Source organism: Trematomus bernacchii, unplaced genomic scaffold, assembly GCF_902827165.1.
Source record: "Trematomus bernacchii unplaced genomic scaffold, fTreBer1.1, whole genome shotgun sequence".
NCBI lineage: Eukaryota > Metazoa > Chordata > Actinopteri > Perciformes > Nototheniidae > Trematomus > Trematomus bernacchii.
In genome coordinates, this window is record NW_022987778.1 from 1,567,895 (window position 1) to 1,587,448 (window position 19,554).

Below are 19,554 nucleotides of genomic sequence, written 5' to 3' on the forward strand. Positions count from 1 at the left end.
AAGCATTCTCTGTGGAGCAAAACATTGCCTAGTTGATGGAGAAAATGAAAGGTTGTTGTCCGAAGCTAACGTTGAATTAACGGACTTCTTTCTGCAGATTGATATGAGAGAACATAGTCTTTGGCTATGCAAAAGTAAGTAAAGTAAGTAAGTAAAGTTTATTTATAAAGCGCTTTTCACAGACAAAGTTACAAAGTGCTTGACAAAACAATAAAACATCATCATAGGAATCGTACAATGATAAATGAACACACAAGCCACGTGTTAAGAAGTCATAAAAGCACCAAAACACAATGAAAACAAAATAAAAACGTAGTATAAAATAGAATCAAATCAAGCACACTGGTTACCCAAACGCCTGCCCAAACAGGAATGTCTTTAAATTAGCTTTAAAGGAGTCAACAGAGTCAGCAGACCGTAGATGAGCGGGCAGAGCGTTCCATAGCTTAGGAGCCACGGCTTCGAACGCTCGATCACCGCGGGTCTTAAGGTGGGTACGTGGGACAGACAGTAAATAGTGCATGTGTGACCTGAGTGGGCGGGCTGATGTATATGGATGAATTAGGTCAGCCACATAAGCAGGAGTCTGACCGTGCAATGCTCTGTAGGTGAGAGTGAGGATTTTGAACTGTATCCTATAAGCTACAGGGAGCCAGTGAAGAGATCTCAGTATTGGGGTAATGTTTGCTAAAACGAAAATGGTAAATGGACTATACTTATATAGCGCTTTATCCAGTCTTTAAGACCCCTCAAAGCGCTTTACATATTACATGTCTTTCACCCATTCATACAGAGCAGTTTACCTTACTCTAGGACCTAACATTCACACACATTCAAACACTGTTGGCCATCGGGAGCAACTCAGGGTTAAGTATCTTGCCCAAGGATACATCGGCATGTTGACTGCATGGGCTGGGATCGAACCCACAACCTTCTGGTTGAAAGACGACCGCACTCCCTCGCAGCTACAGTCGCCCCCGGGCCTAAAATGGTTATATAACTCAGATGTGGTGGGAAGAAGATAAGAGGGTGAAGAAGTTATCGTATTTAAAGATGCCATAACTTAGCCCTCTTGCAAGAAAAAGGGTTTATTTTACCCAAGTGGTTTTATTGCATAAACCTAAGGAGTCACTGGCAGAGGTGCCCACAGGCTAACTGCTACCGTGTGCTTAGAAATTCACTTGTAGAAAATCAAAAGGAGAATGTGAACAAAGACTTGAATTTGAGTTTATGATATTCTGAATGAAGACATGAGTAGAGATCACTTTCTGCTCCCTGAAACAAAACAAAGTGGATTCAAGCTGATGTTTTCCCCACAGGTGCTAAATCCAAAGAAAAAAGGAAAAAAGAAGAAAAAGTACCAAAACTCAGGAACGGTGAGTCAATTCATAAATGTTTCATAAATTATTCATTCATGCATTTATTACCACCAGAACATTTCACAATTTGTAGAAATACTCATTGGTTTGAGAATCAGGTGCTATATTAAGGAATACAGCAGCCACCAAAATGATGATTATATATCAAAAACTCATCTTGGTTTAACTTCATGTCCAATCAGAGCAGGCTGGGCTCTGGTTTCAGACCGAGGGAGAGAAGACAGGCAGGCAGTATGAGAAAAATAAATACTTTTTGGAACATTAAAGCTTGTGAACATGGCACAGGAGAGCCACTAAATAAATGTCTCTGTTTTTGTATTCTTTGTTTACTGCCAGAAAAGGTTTTCAGATGTTAAGGTGAAACAGGGTCAGTAAATTATATACAAATGGTCATTTTGTGGGTGAAGATAAGATAAGATAAGATAATACTTTATTGATCCCAATTTGGGAAATTGTTTGGGAAGCATTCCTTTAAAGGGGACCTATCATGCAAAATGCACTTTTTGATGTCTTTTATACATAAATATGTGTCCCCGGTGTGTCAGGGAACTCACGCAGCGTCAGAAAACAAAACCCTCTCTCTTTTCTAAAAACGGGGCTACAACGGAGCTGATCCAGATTTGCGTCCGATATGACGTAATATCGGAAATGCGGACCCACGGCCCTATCAGAAAGTTGCTATCAGAAACAATGCCCGACGTGTTTTGGACGTAATATGGTTTATTCAGCGAATCAGCGTTTCTCTAACAGGGCTGACACAGAGGGATATGAGAGATGTCTAAAATGCATGATCTGTTTGGTATTTTGGGCAAAACACATCATAGACATGTTTTTTATATATTTTTATATATCTGAGACCCATTATATATTCCTAAAAATAACATAATAGGAGACCTTTAACACACCCTGTTCATGCTGTAAACCATATTATTTCAATCCTTCTCTTTCTCCTGACTGACAGGTCACTCTCCTCTCCTGCCTCGTGGACACCGAGCTCTCCTTCCTGGACTACATCCGCGGCGGGTGAGTTCACAACAGAGGGTGGAATATGATTCTTCAGATAAATCACCAGCACTACATTCCTCATTAAATCCTTGCGGTGGTAGACTCTGCAGTGACTCATCAGAGAGGATTAGAGCACCATGTTTATCTCTTTGCTCCAACATTAAGACTGACAGCTGCCGATAACCCGCTGCCTAATTGCTCGCTGCAGCGTGCTTTGAAACATGCTGTGACATAATTCAGCGTGATTGACGGTTCCACTTTACCCCTTAACGTGATCCCTTCTCTCTTGTAGGACTCAGATTAATTTCACGGTGGCGATTGATTTCACGGCATCGAATGGTAAGTGTTTTAAAGCTCTTATCGATGAAAGTGTATCGAACTTGATCAAACTTTTGGTGGTTAACACCGTGATCTTTATGTGATGTGAACTCTTTAATGATTCAGTCAGTTTTAATTGACTTACTCTTATGACACTTCGCCCCCTTTTACTCAGCTGGAGACTAGAAATAAAGCAGCTGAAAATTGGACAATTATTCCGACATTATCTAACACTTCTAAACTCAGTTTGAAGTTTTCATCGCCTCCATAGACAGAAACTCATTACACCCACATTTTTCAAATTACATTATTTGTTTTTTTTCCCTGTGTAGTCGGTGTTTATTAAGCCCCACGGGTAAACTGCTGTACATTTATCAGTGACAACAACTTAACGACAAACAAGCAAAGTGAGCAATTCTGCGCAGTTGTGTCTCAGATGAGTGATGTTCTCATTTCACTGAGAGATGATTTAGTTAGATAATACATGTAATGCAATTTGGAGATTATGTCCTCGAAGAAAATGGTCTTTCTCTATTGCTATCCATTCAGTTTTCCCCATTTTCACTTTAGTTATAATAGTGATATAATAGCATGTAATTACATTATTTCATATCTTTGGTAATTGGGAACACACTGAAGTTTTCCTCCATATTCCATATCCGTAACAGAACATAATAACTGACTAATTTATTTTATAGCACAACATAATGCATTATCAGGGACAAGGTTATTGGTATTCTAAGTTAGCTTATTATAAAAACACAAAAAGACCAAAACCAACAATAAATTAATTGTATGAAAAGTATGACAGGTTTTCTTTGTAACCTGAGCCATATATTGTACTTTAGTGCCCTATTTTTTGTCCACTGAATTGTTAAAAATACATTCATTAGCCACACCATTGCACTAGCTGACGTGTTTCTTCATCATGATGAACCTGGGAGCTGCAGTAATTACTCACCAGAGCACCAAGTGTGTTTTGATATGTATCTCAAATGTTCTGCAACAAATAAACTATGTTCTCCTGTTTGACAAATATGAGCTATTAGCTAGTGCCAAGCTGTTTTAAATAATTACTTTTTTATGTGATTTTATTTATGTATGGAGATATTTATGACCCATTTATGAAAAATCACGTCTTCAGAAAGAACTAATGGGGTTTGGAGCTGAAGGCTAAATACGGGTTAGGGAGGTCAAAATATAAAACAACAATCAGAAATCCTTTATTTGTCCTGCAGCAGGAAATGTACGGCATTAAGGCAGCAAAGTGCAAGAAATATATGAACAAAATTGCGGGAAACAAATATGTACACCATGGTAATAAGTAGCAGTATCCTAAAGAAACGTAAATAAATGTTGAAAGTATTGAAGGAGCAAATAAGTTATCAAATGTTGTTAAATTGTGAAGTAAGAAAAATGTGTCTTGTCATTTTAATGTGAACATTATGGAAACAATTGCTTTCATGTATGTACCGGGGCCAAAAATAAAGACACAAGTAAAGGCAGACATTCAAAAAACGTTTTTATCATTCTGTTTTTATTTGCGATTGTCAAGAGCTGCTTCTTGCATTTTTGGATAGGAAAGAGTAATTGTTATCAGACACTTATGCAATATTTCTGAGGAATTACATATCGCCTGATTTTATTTATGACACTGAGAGAGAGTGTCTTGGAGGGTCCGCTGTAGCTCATGGTCTTAATAGTTTAGTATTTTTAACAGTGTAAACTTAGCTATACTGAAAAAGATGATGGTTCTTCACACTACCCGCTGTGGTTTGAGGCAACCAGCGAGATTATTTCTGCAGCCGTGCCTTAGAGAAATGTTTGTGTAACTAAAACTCCACTTTGCTTTTTATTATATTTTAATTATGACTCACAGCCCAGGGGACGCAGTCATGATTACAGTTTGATGCTGATGTAACTTTTAATGGCGCTGAACCTCTGTGGTCCCAGGCAACCCGTCCCAGCCCACCTCGCTGCACTACATGAGCCCGTACCAGCTCAACGACTACGCCATGGCGCTGCGGGCCGTCGGAGAGATCATCCAGGACTACGACAGCGACAAGATGTTTCCTGCTCTGGGCTTCGGAGCAAAGCTTCCTCCAGACGGACGGGTCTCCCACGAGTTTGCCCTGGTGAGGAAAAACAACTTTCTCCCAATTTTTTCATCATCTTAAAAGGGCACCTATTATGCAAAATCCACTTTTTCATGTCTCTTCTACATCAACATGTGTCCCCCCCTCTGTGTAAAGAGACTCTGAAAGTTTCAGGAACAAAGATTCTCTCTCTTTTTGTCCTGATCCATTTCTATAAAAACCTGTCTGAAAATGAGCTGATCAGATTTTGGCCACTTTATGATGTCATAACGATTTTTTGGCTTGAGTAACCATTAGCCAATCACCAACCAAGGTAACCCCCCCCCCCACCTTATCACCTGAATCTCCTCCTAGAGCACCATTGTGTTCTTTTTAACCAAATATCTCTCAGAGGGACGTGGGGAGGGGCTCCTTATTTTCATCTAAAGTAACAGACAGAGAATCAGCACTTTTGAAACAGGGCTGAAACAGAGGGGATTATGGGATGCTGCAATGATCTGTTTGGTGTTTGGAGCCAAACACTTCAGAGACATCTCTGGTATATATATATCTGAGACCTATGCTATATTGATGAAAAACAGTATAATAGGGGACCTTTAAGATCCAGCCGTCCACTCAAATCGGGCCATAATTTGTCCTTTCAAAAATTGGTACATGTACACCCATTTCGCTACATAAAACATGCATTTACCTGATGATTTATTCCACATAATCACTGTAACAAGGAAAAAGACATTGAGTCCTCAGTTGGTCAGATTTGTCAGGAAGTTGCAGGATTGATGTACTGCACAAAGCATATTGCTTTATAGCACAAAAGCAAGGAGTTGTCAAATAAAACAATGCTCTACTGACACTCCACTCTGCAAGGCTCGATGTAGGACCGCTCCAGATAAATATTAGACTCGATAATGCCTGTATCAAATCCAGTCCATCTGGCAGACATGACAATGGATGAAAGAAAACATTGCCCTGCTATTGGCACAAAAGGAATTAAGTTATTTGGATTTATATTCTGGGAAATGTGAATGTCTTTACCAAATGTCATGGCAATCCATCCAATAGTTGTTCTGATATTAAGCGTCTTCTGTAAGGCAAAGACCACATTCTGACATTTTTATTAGTATAAAATAATGTGTGTATACCGTGTAATCCGATCAAAATGTTATGTATTCTCCAGCAAAAATGGACAAACAAACCAAGCAGAAAACATAACCTTGGCACAAACCAGGCCTCATGGGAAAGTGATGCTCATTATGAACAATGTTAAGATTAGGACTGGCCGTACAAAAGTTGGCATGTTATCGGACTGCTGTTGAATATGGCACTGAGAATAATTCCTGTAATGGCCTTCATGGCAGCAGGAGGAAATGTGTCCGTCACAGGCAGCTTGTGTGTTTCTCAAGGCAAAATGTACATAAAGTTTAACTAGAACTCTGTAAAAGTTATCTAAAAATAAAATTGTATGAAACCAAGCACTCTCATACCCAGATGACCAATTACAGGCAACAGTTTAATGGTGGGCGGTGAACGCTGCAGTCCAAAAACATGAACAAATTGAGCTCACTGTAGTGATGGAAGCCAAATAAGCTGGTTCGTTTTTTGCAGTAGACCCACCAAGTCCATATCTAGCTGGCGGCAACAGTTTTTGCCCGAGGAGGTTGTTATTTGGCATGGAGGTCAGCTGTGTGGGTGTGTATTAGTTTGTGTGTTTGACCGTACTTGCAAAGAGCAACGTTCTTATAATGTGAATGCAGCTCAAATTCATAAAAAGTGAGAAATAATTTCTTTATGGAAATAACACCGATCACAATCCTTTGATAAATCTAACAAATCAGTCAGTCCATCCATCCGTCCATTAAATAATTCTATCTATCCATCCATCCAATGGATATATATATATACCTACCTACCTATCCATCTATCCATCCGTCTATCTATCCATCCATTTATCTAAATCAAATCAAGTTTTATTTATAAAGCACATTTAAAAGCAATTTTTGGTCGAGCCAAAGTGCTGTACATGTAATAAAAACACATTACTACAATCACAATAAAAGACAATAAATTACAACAGATATATATAAAAAATAAAAATAAAACAAGGAAAAGTCAGGAGTCGTATCTATCTATCTATCTATCTATCATTCTGTCCGTCTATCCATCCATCCATATATCTATACATCAATCAATTCATCGACCATCCATCCATCCATCCTATTGTCTATACCTCTTCTAATGTCAGGCCCTCAGGTGCTGTAGACCACTCCTCTTCCACCATTAATCCCCTCCCTGGTCTACAGTCACTTCCAGATGTTGCTCCAGAGGCGTTTTAACTTTACTTACAGCTGCTCAGCGTTGGGTAGCAGTCTCCCCTGAGGCGCCAAACCTCGAGACAAGGCTCATATGCATCGATCTTACCATTAAAGATGAAACTCTGTCAGAGGAAGGCTGCAGCTGTGGAGCCGCAGTGGGAGCAAACCACCAGTGAATCCCTCGTCATTATGCAAGCTCCATTTACAAAACAAAGGAGTCTCATGTGGGCTGTTTGTTCTCAAGGGCAACCAAGCAGAGTCATAGTCAAGATGGTTTCATACAAAGATAATTAAAAAAATAGCACAAAACATATGGGTAGCTTAAATAATGTATTGTTTGCCTCTTTGTGAGCTTCTTTTTGATATTTTAAAACCCAGTCAACCACACATCAATTTTAATATGCTGCATGGATAAAAAAAACACTTTAGTCTCAACTTCTTTTAACAAGAACTTTAGAAACCAACAGATGAGCTTCTGTTAGAGTTAGACTACTTATTCTAAGACAAGTTATCATTATGTTCTCATTGAATGCAACTTGTTGTATCTCACCACAATGGGTTTTACCAAAATACTTTTCTTAGTTCCCACTCCTCATGCAATGATTTAAAATGTGAAATGTCTCGCCTCGGGATATTCTGTTCTAAAATGCTTCAACAGGAGAATTAAACTGTCGACATTTCCCTCAAATATGTTTGAAGTAAAATTGGATTTAATGTCCTTAAGGGCTTGCAACCCCCGAGTGCCTCTTATATTTGGTGATATGTTTTAATAATATGTATTGATGTTTTAGCCCTCGGGTGGCTGTTTTTGATGTCTGCATGTAATCTTGTTATCCTTCAATTCGCTGCCACAACATGCCAGTGTTGAAAATAAAATGATGCCATCCCAGCCTTTTTCCAATAAAGGGAAATATAATCTACAAATGCTTTCGTTACCCTTCAGGGTGGCACTGTGCCTATTATGTCCCCTAACATCGAAACAAACTGTATTCAATTTCACTTTGATACATGGTGTTAAATGTGCATACAGTAGCTCCCTTGTAGCACAGAGACCCAATGTAAGCAAGTTATTGTAATTGCCCTTGAATATATTCAACTCATTTTTCAACGTTTTAGCTGGGTGACATTAAATCAATGAGGGTGACTCAATGAATGTAAACCAACTGTTAGCTGGTGGCTATTAGAGAACAAGTGAAGCAGGGAAGGGGTAGACGATGCACTCGAGGAAAAACAGAATCACCCTGAAGGAGAAAAATGAATGTGTTGTCTTTCTAGACTTCTAAAATTGACATTAAAGTGTAATCAAACTCAAAGAAAACAGAATTGTATTTTATTTTTGCTTTCGCACACAATAAAAATAATGTTTTGTCAGAGTTTTCACTGACATGAGCATTGATAAAACAATCATTTTTGGAGTTAACTATTGTCCATTTTTTATAAGCTAACAGCCCCCCATTAAAATATAAACCTTATTACAGTCACAAAAAGATTGCAATCATACAGTTAAAATCACATTAAGAGGATACTAAAATCTTCCAGGTAAACGTTTACTCGTAAAAAAGGATATTTTAAAAATATAAATATAACATTATACAACCTGAATACAATACATCTAAGCACTTCCCATCAAGCAGGGGCGTCACAAAAGTCCCCAGAAGCACACAGACTGAAAAAAAAGCTTCTATCCAAAGGTTTTGACACCACTGAACTCTCCTCAGTCTGACAACCCCGATGTGCTGCCATCATTGGAGGACATTTACTCACATCACTTTATGTCACTGATTATTTTTAGTATAAAAAAACCACACATGTCATTCAACACCTCTATACACATCACTCCAGATCTGTCATGCTGAACTTTGTCGGAACCTTTGTTGCTGAGCTTTTGCACATTTTTCGTTTGTTTTATTGTTATTGTGTCATACTAAACATGTGGTATATTTCGTATTTTAATTGCTTTCATTCTGTGCTTATATTAATTATTTCTAACCCAATACTGTCAGGGTGGGGAAAATAGGACCCAAGTGCAGTTCAAAAATACAAAAAGGTTTGTTAACAAAAAGCTGAAGACATGAAAAACAAGAAACGAATTAACAAAACCAAAACCGGGGAGCACGACAGACAGGAACAAACTTACAGACGGGAACAGGCAGGAGACATGGACAAGCATAGACGAGCATAGGCGAGGCAGGGAACATGGTCACGAAGAGACGACAGGTAGCATGGACATGAAACGACGACGAACAGACACGGAGCACAGGGGAAGACAAGACTAAATACACAGAAGGGTAATCACAGGACAAGACACAGCTGGGCAGGGGAGGCAGAAACACAAGGGCAACAGGTGAACACAATCAGACACAGGAGGGAAGCTAACGACAGGGAGGCAAACACAGGAAGTAGGATCAGACAAGACACAAGGAGGAAAACATTTCAAAATAAAAGGTGGAAAATGAAAACAACAAATCCAAAACCATGACAAATTCATGGCAGCTCAGTTGGAACAGCTTGCCGAACTGTCACTTTAACAAAAAAAAAACCTGGCTGGTTGCCCAAACATTTCCAACAAGGTTGCATAATAACAATAACGTTGTTTAATTATGAATACAAGATTAATCCCATTGGTAGTTAGTGTCTGTTGTATTAAACTTCAATTAATGTATTTTATTACAGTACTGGTATTTAATTGAGCACGGTGTAACCTTGCAAACCCCCATTTCCACAATCTTAGTTATTCCCAAGCTGCCATGAGTAATACAAATAATAAATAAGGATGTTTACGGCTCTGTCTTTAAAATCAAGACGCCCTTAGTGTCTTCTAATCTTTTCACAGAATACATTCACTGTGAGACAGTAATGCTACCACTATAACACAGTACATTTGAGCACATTTATTAACATTTCTGTCTCTTTTTGTGCAGAACGGTAATCCACAGAACCCGTACTGCAGCGGTATCGATGGGGTAATGGAAGCTTACTACCAGAGTCTCAAATCTGTGCGCCTCTACGGACCCACCCACTTCTCCCCTGTTATTAACCACGTTGCAAGGTAGGTCCACTGTAATCACAGCCATGGAGAACAATGCCACCTCGGTATTTTTACGACCCTGGTGAAGAATGACTCTGAGATCAATCCGCTTACAGTATGGTGAAGTGAGTGTGGGCTACTAGACAAACCTGCAAAGAAAAAGGGATGAGATACAGAAACGAAATGTCACCTAAGAGGAATCAATACTTACCGTGTTGCTTTTTTTACACGTGCGACAAACACAACAGAGCTTTAGAAGGTGACCTGTCTGCACGATGACTGATGAGCTGCCTGGGTTTTACTCTCTTTCTGCAGCTGCTTTAATTTCCCTTAGGGGCTCAATAAAGGTCTCTATCATGTTATCTTATATATGTTCTTAAATTGGGTTTGTATGGTAGGAAGGTAATTATCTAAAGTAAGTATGTTATCTATAATAGATGGTGGTTTGGATGCCTCGAGTTTGGAGGAGCAGAAAGGATTACATGCACTTAAGATAATCAATGTACTAATGTGAAGCAGCCCATTTCTTTTTAGCTACCAAAACAAAAAAGGCGCACCAGACCTTTAGACAGAAAACTGGAGCTGTGGTCAATGTTTTTTTCAAAGCAACCGGACTCCATTGGAAAAAAACTGTGATTTTACGACACAGAATTGGAAAGGTGCTGGCCATCCAATGCCTCACTTGGTTAATTAGTTTGTAGTTCTGTGTGACTGTAGTTAGTACGGATTCATACAAGTCACACAATAACACAAACAAATGAACCAATTGAGGCAGTGGTAGACCCAAAACATCTCCATAGAGAGTGCCACAGTGACGCATCCTAAAACCCGGAAGTAAACTCCTTCCGGTTCCTTCGACAAAAACGCAATGCAATTTCTCCATAGGATTTAGGAAAATAGCTGGAAATAAGGTCTGTGGTTGACACACATTTAAGAGACACGTTTTGTTCAGCCGGATAATATCCACATGTCTACCCTACTTTTATAGTTTTCGATTCTTAAATCTAGTCGCCAGAAGCAAAATGCTAATGTTATGCTATAAACGAACTACAGCAGGGTCGCTGCTTCAACGTCACGCCAACTTAAGATCCATATTCAAAACTACAGACTCAAAATGGTACAAGTTGAAGCGTTTGTTTTAACAGTTTGCAGGAGGCAGGTACTTGCTTTCAAGCAGAACAGGGCAAACAAACTTAGCGGGAGTGTTTACGTGTTCGGCGTAATGACGTACAACGTCCTCGACAACTTCTGTAGTCCTATTCAGCCACTTGTTAACAGCCATCGTTTTTCAGACAGGTCAACTTTTCAGAAATCACCAGTGGGGTCACTGCTGATGTATTTAATGTCGTAGAACAAAACGTGATCTGTCTCTTCAATGTGTGTCAACCACAGACCTTATTTCCAGATATTTTCCAAAATCCTATGGAGAAATTGCATTGCTTTTTGGCGAAGGAACCGGAAGTGGTACAATGCTAACTCACTTCCGGGTTTTAGGACGTGTCATTGTGGCACTCTATTCTGCGAGGTAAAATGATTGTTTTTGTCAATGGAGTCAGGTAGCTTTGAAGATAGCATCGATAACGGCTTGAATTCCCGTCCTCTTCAGAAATGTGTATTTAACTGCAAAGTAAAGGCGTGAAATATTAAAAAAATACGGTTCACTTACTGTATACTGATATTGCTTTTATTATGTAGACCTTGATTTGTTAGGTGGTTAAATATGTTACGTGCTGTCTCCACCCACAGCAGTTCATTGCTTTCCTCCATGCTGATTTCTCCAACCTGGGGGTGTGCTGTCCTTCATTTACTGAACGCAATAACTGATTATGGATAAGTACCTCATACAATCCCACCACTAACAATCCGAACTATCCCTTTAAGGCAGCCCATCAATCATTGTGCTGCCTGGTCTCCTTCATAAGGACGTGGGATGTTGTGGTTGTCCCACGTGTACGAACCACAACAGAACATTTTGATTATTGATACAAGGCACACAGCAGAAATCAATTAAACTGAAAATAGCAGTTGAAGAAACAGCACTGTAAATTATAAGCTCGCCTCCCACCATTGCTAAAACAAACAATAAATGAAGACACATAGAAAGTACCACTGCTTCACTATTAAAAACATTAACAGGAGACATGTGGACTCTCGAGTGCAGTTTTTTTATTGGAGACACAAATAATAAAAAGCTACCCTTCCACTGTTTTAAATATTTTAAACACATGAAACACACTTCATGTTGAAACCGCCAGAAGCTGTCAGCAGCACTTTCTAAATGTACTCTCACACCCGTTGATACAGCGTAATATGCTGTTTGTAGCTCGGTATTTTCCCACTTTCACCTGACGCTCCCTATTGCCCAGATCTCATGATATGATCATCAAGACTGACTGTAACAAGCACTTTTCCTACCTTTCATCAGCGGATATCAAATCCTCTCTCTCTCTCTGTCCACCCACTCAGCCTGAGAATAGCAGCATTGTTCAGCGCTCACTTCTGTGGAGCGTCGGACTAAAACCCAGGATGACCTCACTAAAGAAAAGTGACTCTGAGTCAGACAGTTACAATTCCTAACTGTCTGTGTGCGTAAAAGTGTTATGTATCAAATACTTTCAAAATACTCTTATACTACTGTGACATCAATTCAAACCTTTTTAGAGTTAAAAGAAAAATACCTGATTCCAAGGTGCATCAATTTATTTAAAGCAAAAGGTATACTGTTTTCCATGCATCTTGTTCAATTAAACACATTCTGCTCATATTCAGGTTCATACATGTTTTATGTTTCTCTACTGGGACATGTCTCCATGCTTTAATGTTCAGAAAGCTCTTTATTTGTCTCATACTGCCTGTGCTGCAGCACCTCTTTTCACCCTCTGTCTGAAACCAGAGCCCAGTCTGCTCTGATTGGTTAGCTGGCTGTCTCTGTTGTGATTGGTCAACCTTTTAGAGATGTCACACCCCTTAGCCATGTGTTGGAGCGCTAGCCAATAGAAGCGCTAGTGTTACATAGTGATGTCATTATATTATGGAAGTAAACAAAGGAGTCCAATGGAGGCGTTTCAGGCAGGACCATTTACATGCACTAAAACCTATAAAACACTTTTTCTTAAAAATCCATAATTAAAAAAAGTTTTACACAATATACATTATTTGGGCACACAACACTAAATTATATTGCATTTTAATGAAACATCAATAATAAATTCACGTAATTTAATTTGCCCTGGAGTTGTTAATAGATCGTAATATAAAAAACTTTCACAGCCATCGCAAATCTGAAACACTAAGTAATAAAACCAACCAATTATGTTTTGAGAAAAGGAGATTATAGGGATATTACAAATCGTTGGAAATGTAGAATGATATCAGAACTTTTAATGAGTCAAGCTCCAAAATCAATGGATCCCACATCTCCCAAAATGCAACACTTTTTGATGTCTTTGCACTATATACCTCAAGTTTAAATTAACTCTACTACAACACAATAAAGAATGCTAAGCCTCCAAACGTATGGACCCTCTGCAACCCTAAACTAAGAGCAGAACTCTTTCATCCTCTGCACAAGGATTTCCAAATATAACCTTGCACACATTTTAAGACTTTTCTTTCCAGTCGGCAGCCCCTAAGCTTTGGATTAGTGACCAAAAAAGTCTGGGTTCTCTGACTCTGTGGACTCATTAAAAAAGGATTTAGTTAGCATGTTGTTTTTTTATGTTTAACTTGTGTACTATGTATGCTTCCCTTCCCTTGCTTATTTTATCTCGTGAATTCTATTGGTTTGATTCCATCTCCCCTTGACTGTGAAAGCACTATGTGAAAGGTGTTGTATACAACACTTTCCAGGCTTGCTTCACCAAGATAACTGCCCTGACATCTTTCTGGTTATTTTTCTAGACTTTATAAAGATCTGAAGATATTATACGAATGTTTAAAAGGTTGAGTAGTACTCCCTGCGACCTGTTAATTGGTCTTGATGTGTCATATCCGTGGAGGTACCCTTTCTAAATGGATATAGAGTTCAGCAGAAAATCCCTTTCAACGTTTATAAAAGGTTAGAAGAAGTGCAGTTTTTTCTCTGTGCCTCTATTTCATGTTTGCTCATTTAACCTCAGACCCCACTTTCCTATTTTCTTTCCTCCCCCTCTTTCTCCAGGTATGCGTCAGCAGTGACGGACGGCTCTCAGTACTTCATCCTGCTCATCATCTCTGACGGCGTCATCACGGACATGGCGCAGACAAAGGAGTCCATAGTCAATGTACAGAACCAGATTTAAACTCTATCGATGTCCTCTATGTGTTTTTGTCTAAACCTTTAACCTTGAAACATTAACATTTTAGTGGGGAAAGAAGTAGTCAGATGTCTTACCAGTGGCGAGCCGTCAGGGCCCTCTCTAAGATATTCTACAAAATAATATTTAAAAACATTAAAAAATATATTTTTTTTTTTAGTTATATTTTTCATTAGTTTTACCAAAATAACTTGATTTAATTGTATTTAAAATAACATTTCCAAAGAAATAAATCCTTTGAATCTGCCTATTCAATTTCTGTTTGAATGTGAAGGGTTAAATGAAAGAAGCTCGTCTCTGCGAGTTACTGTGAAGAGAGGAGCTGATTGGTGGTCCTGCTGTGAATTCACAGAGGGCCCGCGATAGTAACTGAACGAGAGAGTAATGTCAAATGACAGTACAATTGACCAATCATATCTTCCCTCTAAATGGGTGGGTTTTATTATCGCGGACTTTATGACAAGTTCCGCCCGCTGTGAAGCTTTTCTTGTTTCCATAGCAACAACAACTTCCTGTTAACAGCGTAAACTCACCTTCAAAATAAAAGCATGCCAAATTACACTTAAGACATACAACTGCAACGAAAGTAACAAACACAATGCAATATCCTTTTCAATGTCAAAGAACACAAATTGTGTTATTTACAGGTGTTGTTTTGTGTGGTAGAGGGTCGCTGTCATTGATGCGTTTTGCACCCCGGGCCGTTGTTTGGATATTCCGCTGAAGTATACGCTGTGACGTAATTACTCTTTTTTTTTTTTTTTTTTGAGGGAAGGGGTGGGGGTCAGAGGGCGTAGGTATAAAAGTCACGGCTCGCCACTGTGTCTTTCTGCAGTAAAAGTATCAAAACTGTACTGTCAAAGTGCTACACTACATGTTAAATAGTTGGCTAGTTTAATCCACAACAGTGCGTCATATTCCACAAGATCATCATATGTTTGTAGTGTCGCTGTCCTGTCTGAACCACTTATCTCTACAAATGCAACTTTTACTCATAAAAACAGCTCTGTCTTCAGCTTTGGGACGATCCTTTCCAGCTCATCCAAGAGGTTTTCAAAACAGTTCATTAAGCTTAATAAGCAGGAATTATTGGTCCTCCAAAAACATTTAAAATCAACTCAACAGGAGATGTATGAACAATTGTAAAGTAACTAAAGCTCTCAGGAGTATAAATTACCATATTAACCATTTAGATGTATTAGAGCAGAACTATAAAATAGCTCAAATAGCACTTCTCAAGTAAACTATAAGGGCTTCAAATTGTACATTTACTAGAAATTCGATAACCTATTTAAAGTGTACATTTTTGAGGTATTTCTACTCTACCTTATGCTACTTTATACTTCTACGCCGCTAATTTTGCAAGCTACCGTTGTACTTTTTAACTCCACTACTATTATTTAATAAGTAGTTAATACAAAACATAAAGTAACTAAATAATTAATCATTGATATATTGTTATAGTTTGAGATATTGACAAGCAGAACATATGATATTTTTAACTAGCTCCAATTTAATCAGCTGCATTCAGTAATTTAATGTTTATGATTCTTTAATGTGCCATTAGACATAACAAATCCTTTTACTTTTATTGCTTTAAGTATCCATGCTTATACTTTTGTCCTTTCACTTCAGTTTTGAATGTAGGACATTCTGTAACAGCGTATTTCTATTACCATTTAGTACTGCTTCTTATACTCCTCCACTGTATCAGTTACAGTGTGATGTGCAGCAGCAGAACTCCATGTACTGTGTGCTAATATTCATTCAGCTAATTTACTGTAAAGCGTGTGTGGCCCCCCGGAGGTCCGTCTAAGATTAAGCCACTAATGGACATCCTAATAAACCAACACGCAAACAAAATGAAGGGGCAGCATATGAAAATCTCTCCTTCTCTTTTATTGCTTCCCTCTCTCTCTCTCTCTGTTCTCCACTAATGAAGGGAGTGAGGGGAGAGGGGGGGGGGGATCGGTCACCCTCCCTCCACCTTCCCCTCACCCCGTTCAGCTCTAATAACTATGCTTTCTAATTAGACTGATCAGAGCTAATGTGTATAAAGATTTTTCATATATTTAGAGCCTCAGTGCGATGTCATGTTATTGTAAAGTCAGATTTGAGAGTAATTATGTACTAGCCCGCGGAGAATACATGCCCCTCATATCTCAAGCAATTTAGAGCTTCTATCTAATAACTACGGGAAGTTATGAAGCGCTATAAAAAACACCCTCATCCATCATTCAACACTGGAACTGTACTTCGCTGTCCCACCCGGATAAGATTTAATAAACTATATTGCGATGCAGGGCGGAGGCAGATGTAAATAGGAGTCATTCGGAAGCTGTTGGGCTTTAGACAAAGTTTTAGATGCATGAAATTAGAAAAGCAGGCTGCAGAGGGCAGGTGGATTTGCACCGACCCCTGTCTGTCTTAACAATGCCATTGAATTTTGCTATTGAGCTTCCTTTCTATGCACTGTTAGCTTTCATTTAGTAATTCCCGCGGCTGTAGCATTGACAGCCTGCGGCGTTAAAGATAGCAAATAGTGAAAAGACTGTCTTTCCCCGCCTTTGATGAGGCTATTTTCTCTCCTTTCCCCCTTGTTACAGGCTGCCTCTCTGCCGATGTCAATTATAATAGTTGGTGTTGGACCAGCGGAATTTGATGGTAAGAGAGTGTGTGTGTGTGTGTGTGTGTGTGTGTGTGTGTGTGTGTGTGTGTGTGTGTGTGTGTGTGTGTGTGTGTGTGTGTGCGTATGTGTGTGTGTGTGTGTGTGTGTGTGTGTGTGTGTGTGTGTGTGTGTGTGTGTGTGTGTGTGTGTGTGTGTGTGTGTGTGTGTGTGTGTGTGTGTGTGTGTGTGTGTGTGTGTGTGTGTGTGTGTGTGTGTGTGTGTGGATGTGTATTTGCTTGCAGTAATCCTTCGCCTTCATCCTATCTCTCCTCCCACATGGTTGCACCCTTTCCTTGTGCATCTCCTTTCTTCTCTCCTCACCTCCTCCTCCTCCTCCTCCACTGATTCTGAGGTTAAGTGGATTCTCATTTGTCAGTTCAGAGGTGGTGCTATTCTCCTTTATTTTGCTAATGGCCGACAGCCATGTTTCACTTCTCGTTTCCTTTTCTTCACTTCTTTGCCGTCCTTTATTTTCCCCCTTTCCTTCTTTCCTCGACTCTCCCTATCGTTGTTCGGTGTTTCTTCTTCTCTCTTTGTTTGTTCTCCTTTCCTTATGTCCTCTCCTCCTCTCTCCCTTTCTTATCTCCTCTTCTTGTTTCCATCCCTTTTCTCATCTCCTCTCCTTGGTTCCTCTCCTCTGGTGTTTTTCTTTTTCTCTTATTTTGTTGTTAATGCCCGACAGCCACGTTTCACACCTTTCCTTCTCGTGTTTACAATTCACAGAGCAGTAAAAACAAACTCGCTCTCGATGAGCAATTAGCCTGCAAAGTCAACAGGATGGCAGCGATTGTCACGCTCCTGGAGCCAGTGTGTGCACGGCTGCATGATGTCCCCGCGGTGCACATCGCTGCCTCTGCTTACCCATATTTCTAGCTTGTTTCACCCCTTATGTGCACATTCATGTGCGACCCACAGCTTCACGCTCAGCGACGCAAATCCTGTGTACTCCCAACACTCAGAGGAGATGTAACCCAGTGGCACGCTAATGGCTCCGGCAGACAAACACACACACACAGACACACACTGTGGGCCATGTTTGCTCAGCGTAGCTTTGACATGACTGATGTGCTTCCCTCCCTCAGAAATGATCGAGCTGGACGGGGACGAGGAGAGGATTTCCTCCCAAGGACGCTACGCAGAGCGGGACATTGTTCAGGTACGCAGAACACCCCGGAGAGGACGTTGCTGTGAGACTGTTCCCTCAGCACAATGTCTTCTGAGAAATGTGGGATTTATGATGAATGCGGAAAGGTCACGGTGCTTGACCCTCTGCTGGGCTCTTGTTCTCAGTCTGCCATCTCTCTTCTTTCTCCCTCCTACTGTCTCCTCTAAACTCAATCTATATTATAATAATATATATTATTATCCCTCCTCGTCCCTACTCTACTTGCTCTCCTCTCCTTACGTCCTTTTTTTTCATTTTCATGTACCCACTTATATCTGTTTTTCTCATCTCTCCTTGTTCCTCTCTTCTCCTCTTGCCTCCTCTCATTCTCTCTCCTCTCTTGTTTCCTCTCCTCACCTTGTCCCCTCTCCTCTCCCCCCCACAGTTCGTCCCCTTCAGAGACTACATCGACCGGCGGGGGAACCACATCCTCAGCATGGCTCGCCTCGCTAAGGAAGTTCTCGCCGAAATCCCGGACCAGTTCCTGTCCTACATGAGGACCCGAGGGATCAAACCGGGCCCCCTGCCGCCCCCCTACACCCCCTGTCCCCCCTCGGCCGTCCACCCCCTCCTCTGCAGACGGGTAAGCCGAATCTAAAGGACGGAGGCCTCGTTTCAGCGCCGGCCTGCCAACTCTCCTCTCCTCTCTCTGCTTCTTCTTCTTCCTACTCTTCACTGGAAGCTTTTGAGCAACACGGCGAAACTCCATCGCTCTCATGGTGCACTTTCGGGAACGTTGAGCCGAGGGAATGATCCGGATAACCCCAAATAGGATGCGTCTACCTTTTAGAAGACAGGATTTTCTCCCATAGTGGACGAAGGTGGGGGTTTTGCCGGGTCGTGGGGGGGGGGTCTCCGCTCACGTTCCTCCACCTGGAAGCGTGAACAGGAAACAGATCGCTTGAAGGTGTCAGACCTAAAGGGACCAAACTGCCCAGGCCCTTTTTCTTCTATTTCTATTTCCACTTCCTCTGTCTTTCACAAAATCTCTCGATATATAAATGTTTACAGATTTATACCGCTCAATGTGAAAACCTTTCAGAAGAGTCTTATTTTTCGGGTGCGTAAACTGGAGGTTGTTCAAAGGCCCTGGTGCCACATTCTTTGTTTTGTTTTTTTTATAAATGGAGCATGTGCTAGTTAAAGAGAAGCATGCACTGTTGTCCTGCACTCAGGGCTTTGTCCCTTCCACACCAACCCCCCCCACTGCCATGTTTCATTAAGAACAAGCCAATCATCCACCTGAAATCTTCCCGCCTCCTGCTCCGTCCACCTGCCTCGACTCTAA

The 19,554-nt window shown here is 40.3% G+C and overlaps 1 protein-coding gene across 1 annotated transcript in view; it reads left to right on the forward strand.

Annotated features, from left to right (window-relative positions):
* The window catches only part of LOC117497265 (copine-8-like), a 74,380-nt gene extending 55,516 nt beyond the window's left edge, over positions 1–18,864 (forward strand). Inside the window, exons 12-20 of the mRNA XM_034149190.1 lie at positions 1,320–1,376; positions 2,341–2,402; positions 2,677–2,723; positions 4,656–4,837; positions 10,032–10,159; positions 14,298–14,400; positions 17,040–17,097; positions 18,184–18,257; positions 18,652–18,864. Coding sequence (XP_034005081.1) covers positions 1,320–1,376; positions 2,341–2,402; positions 2,677–2,723; positions 4,656–4,837; positions 10,032–10,159; positions 14,298–14,400; positions 17,040–17,097; positions 18,184–18,257; positions 18,652–18,864 — 924 coding nt within the window. The remainder of the gene's footprint in view (positions 1–1,319; positions 1,377–2,340; positions 2,403–2,676; positions 2,724–4,655; positions 4,838–10,031; positions 10,160–14,297; positions 14,401–17,039; positions 17,098–18,183; positions 18,258–18,651) is intronic.
* Positions 18,865–19,554: the final 690 nt, after the last annotated feature.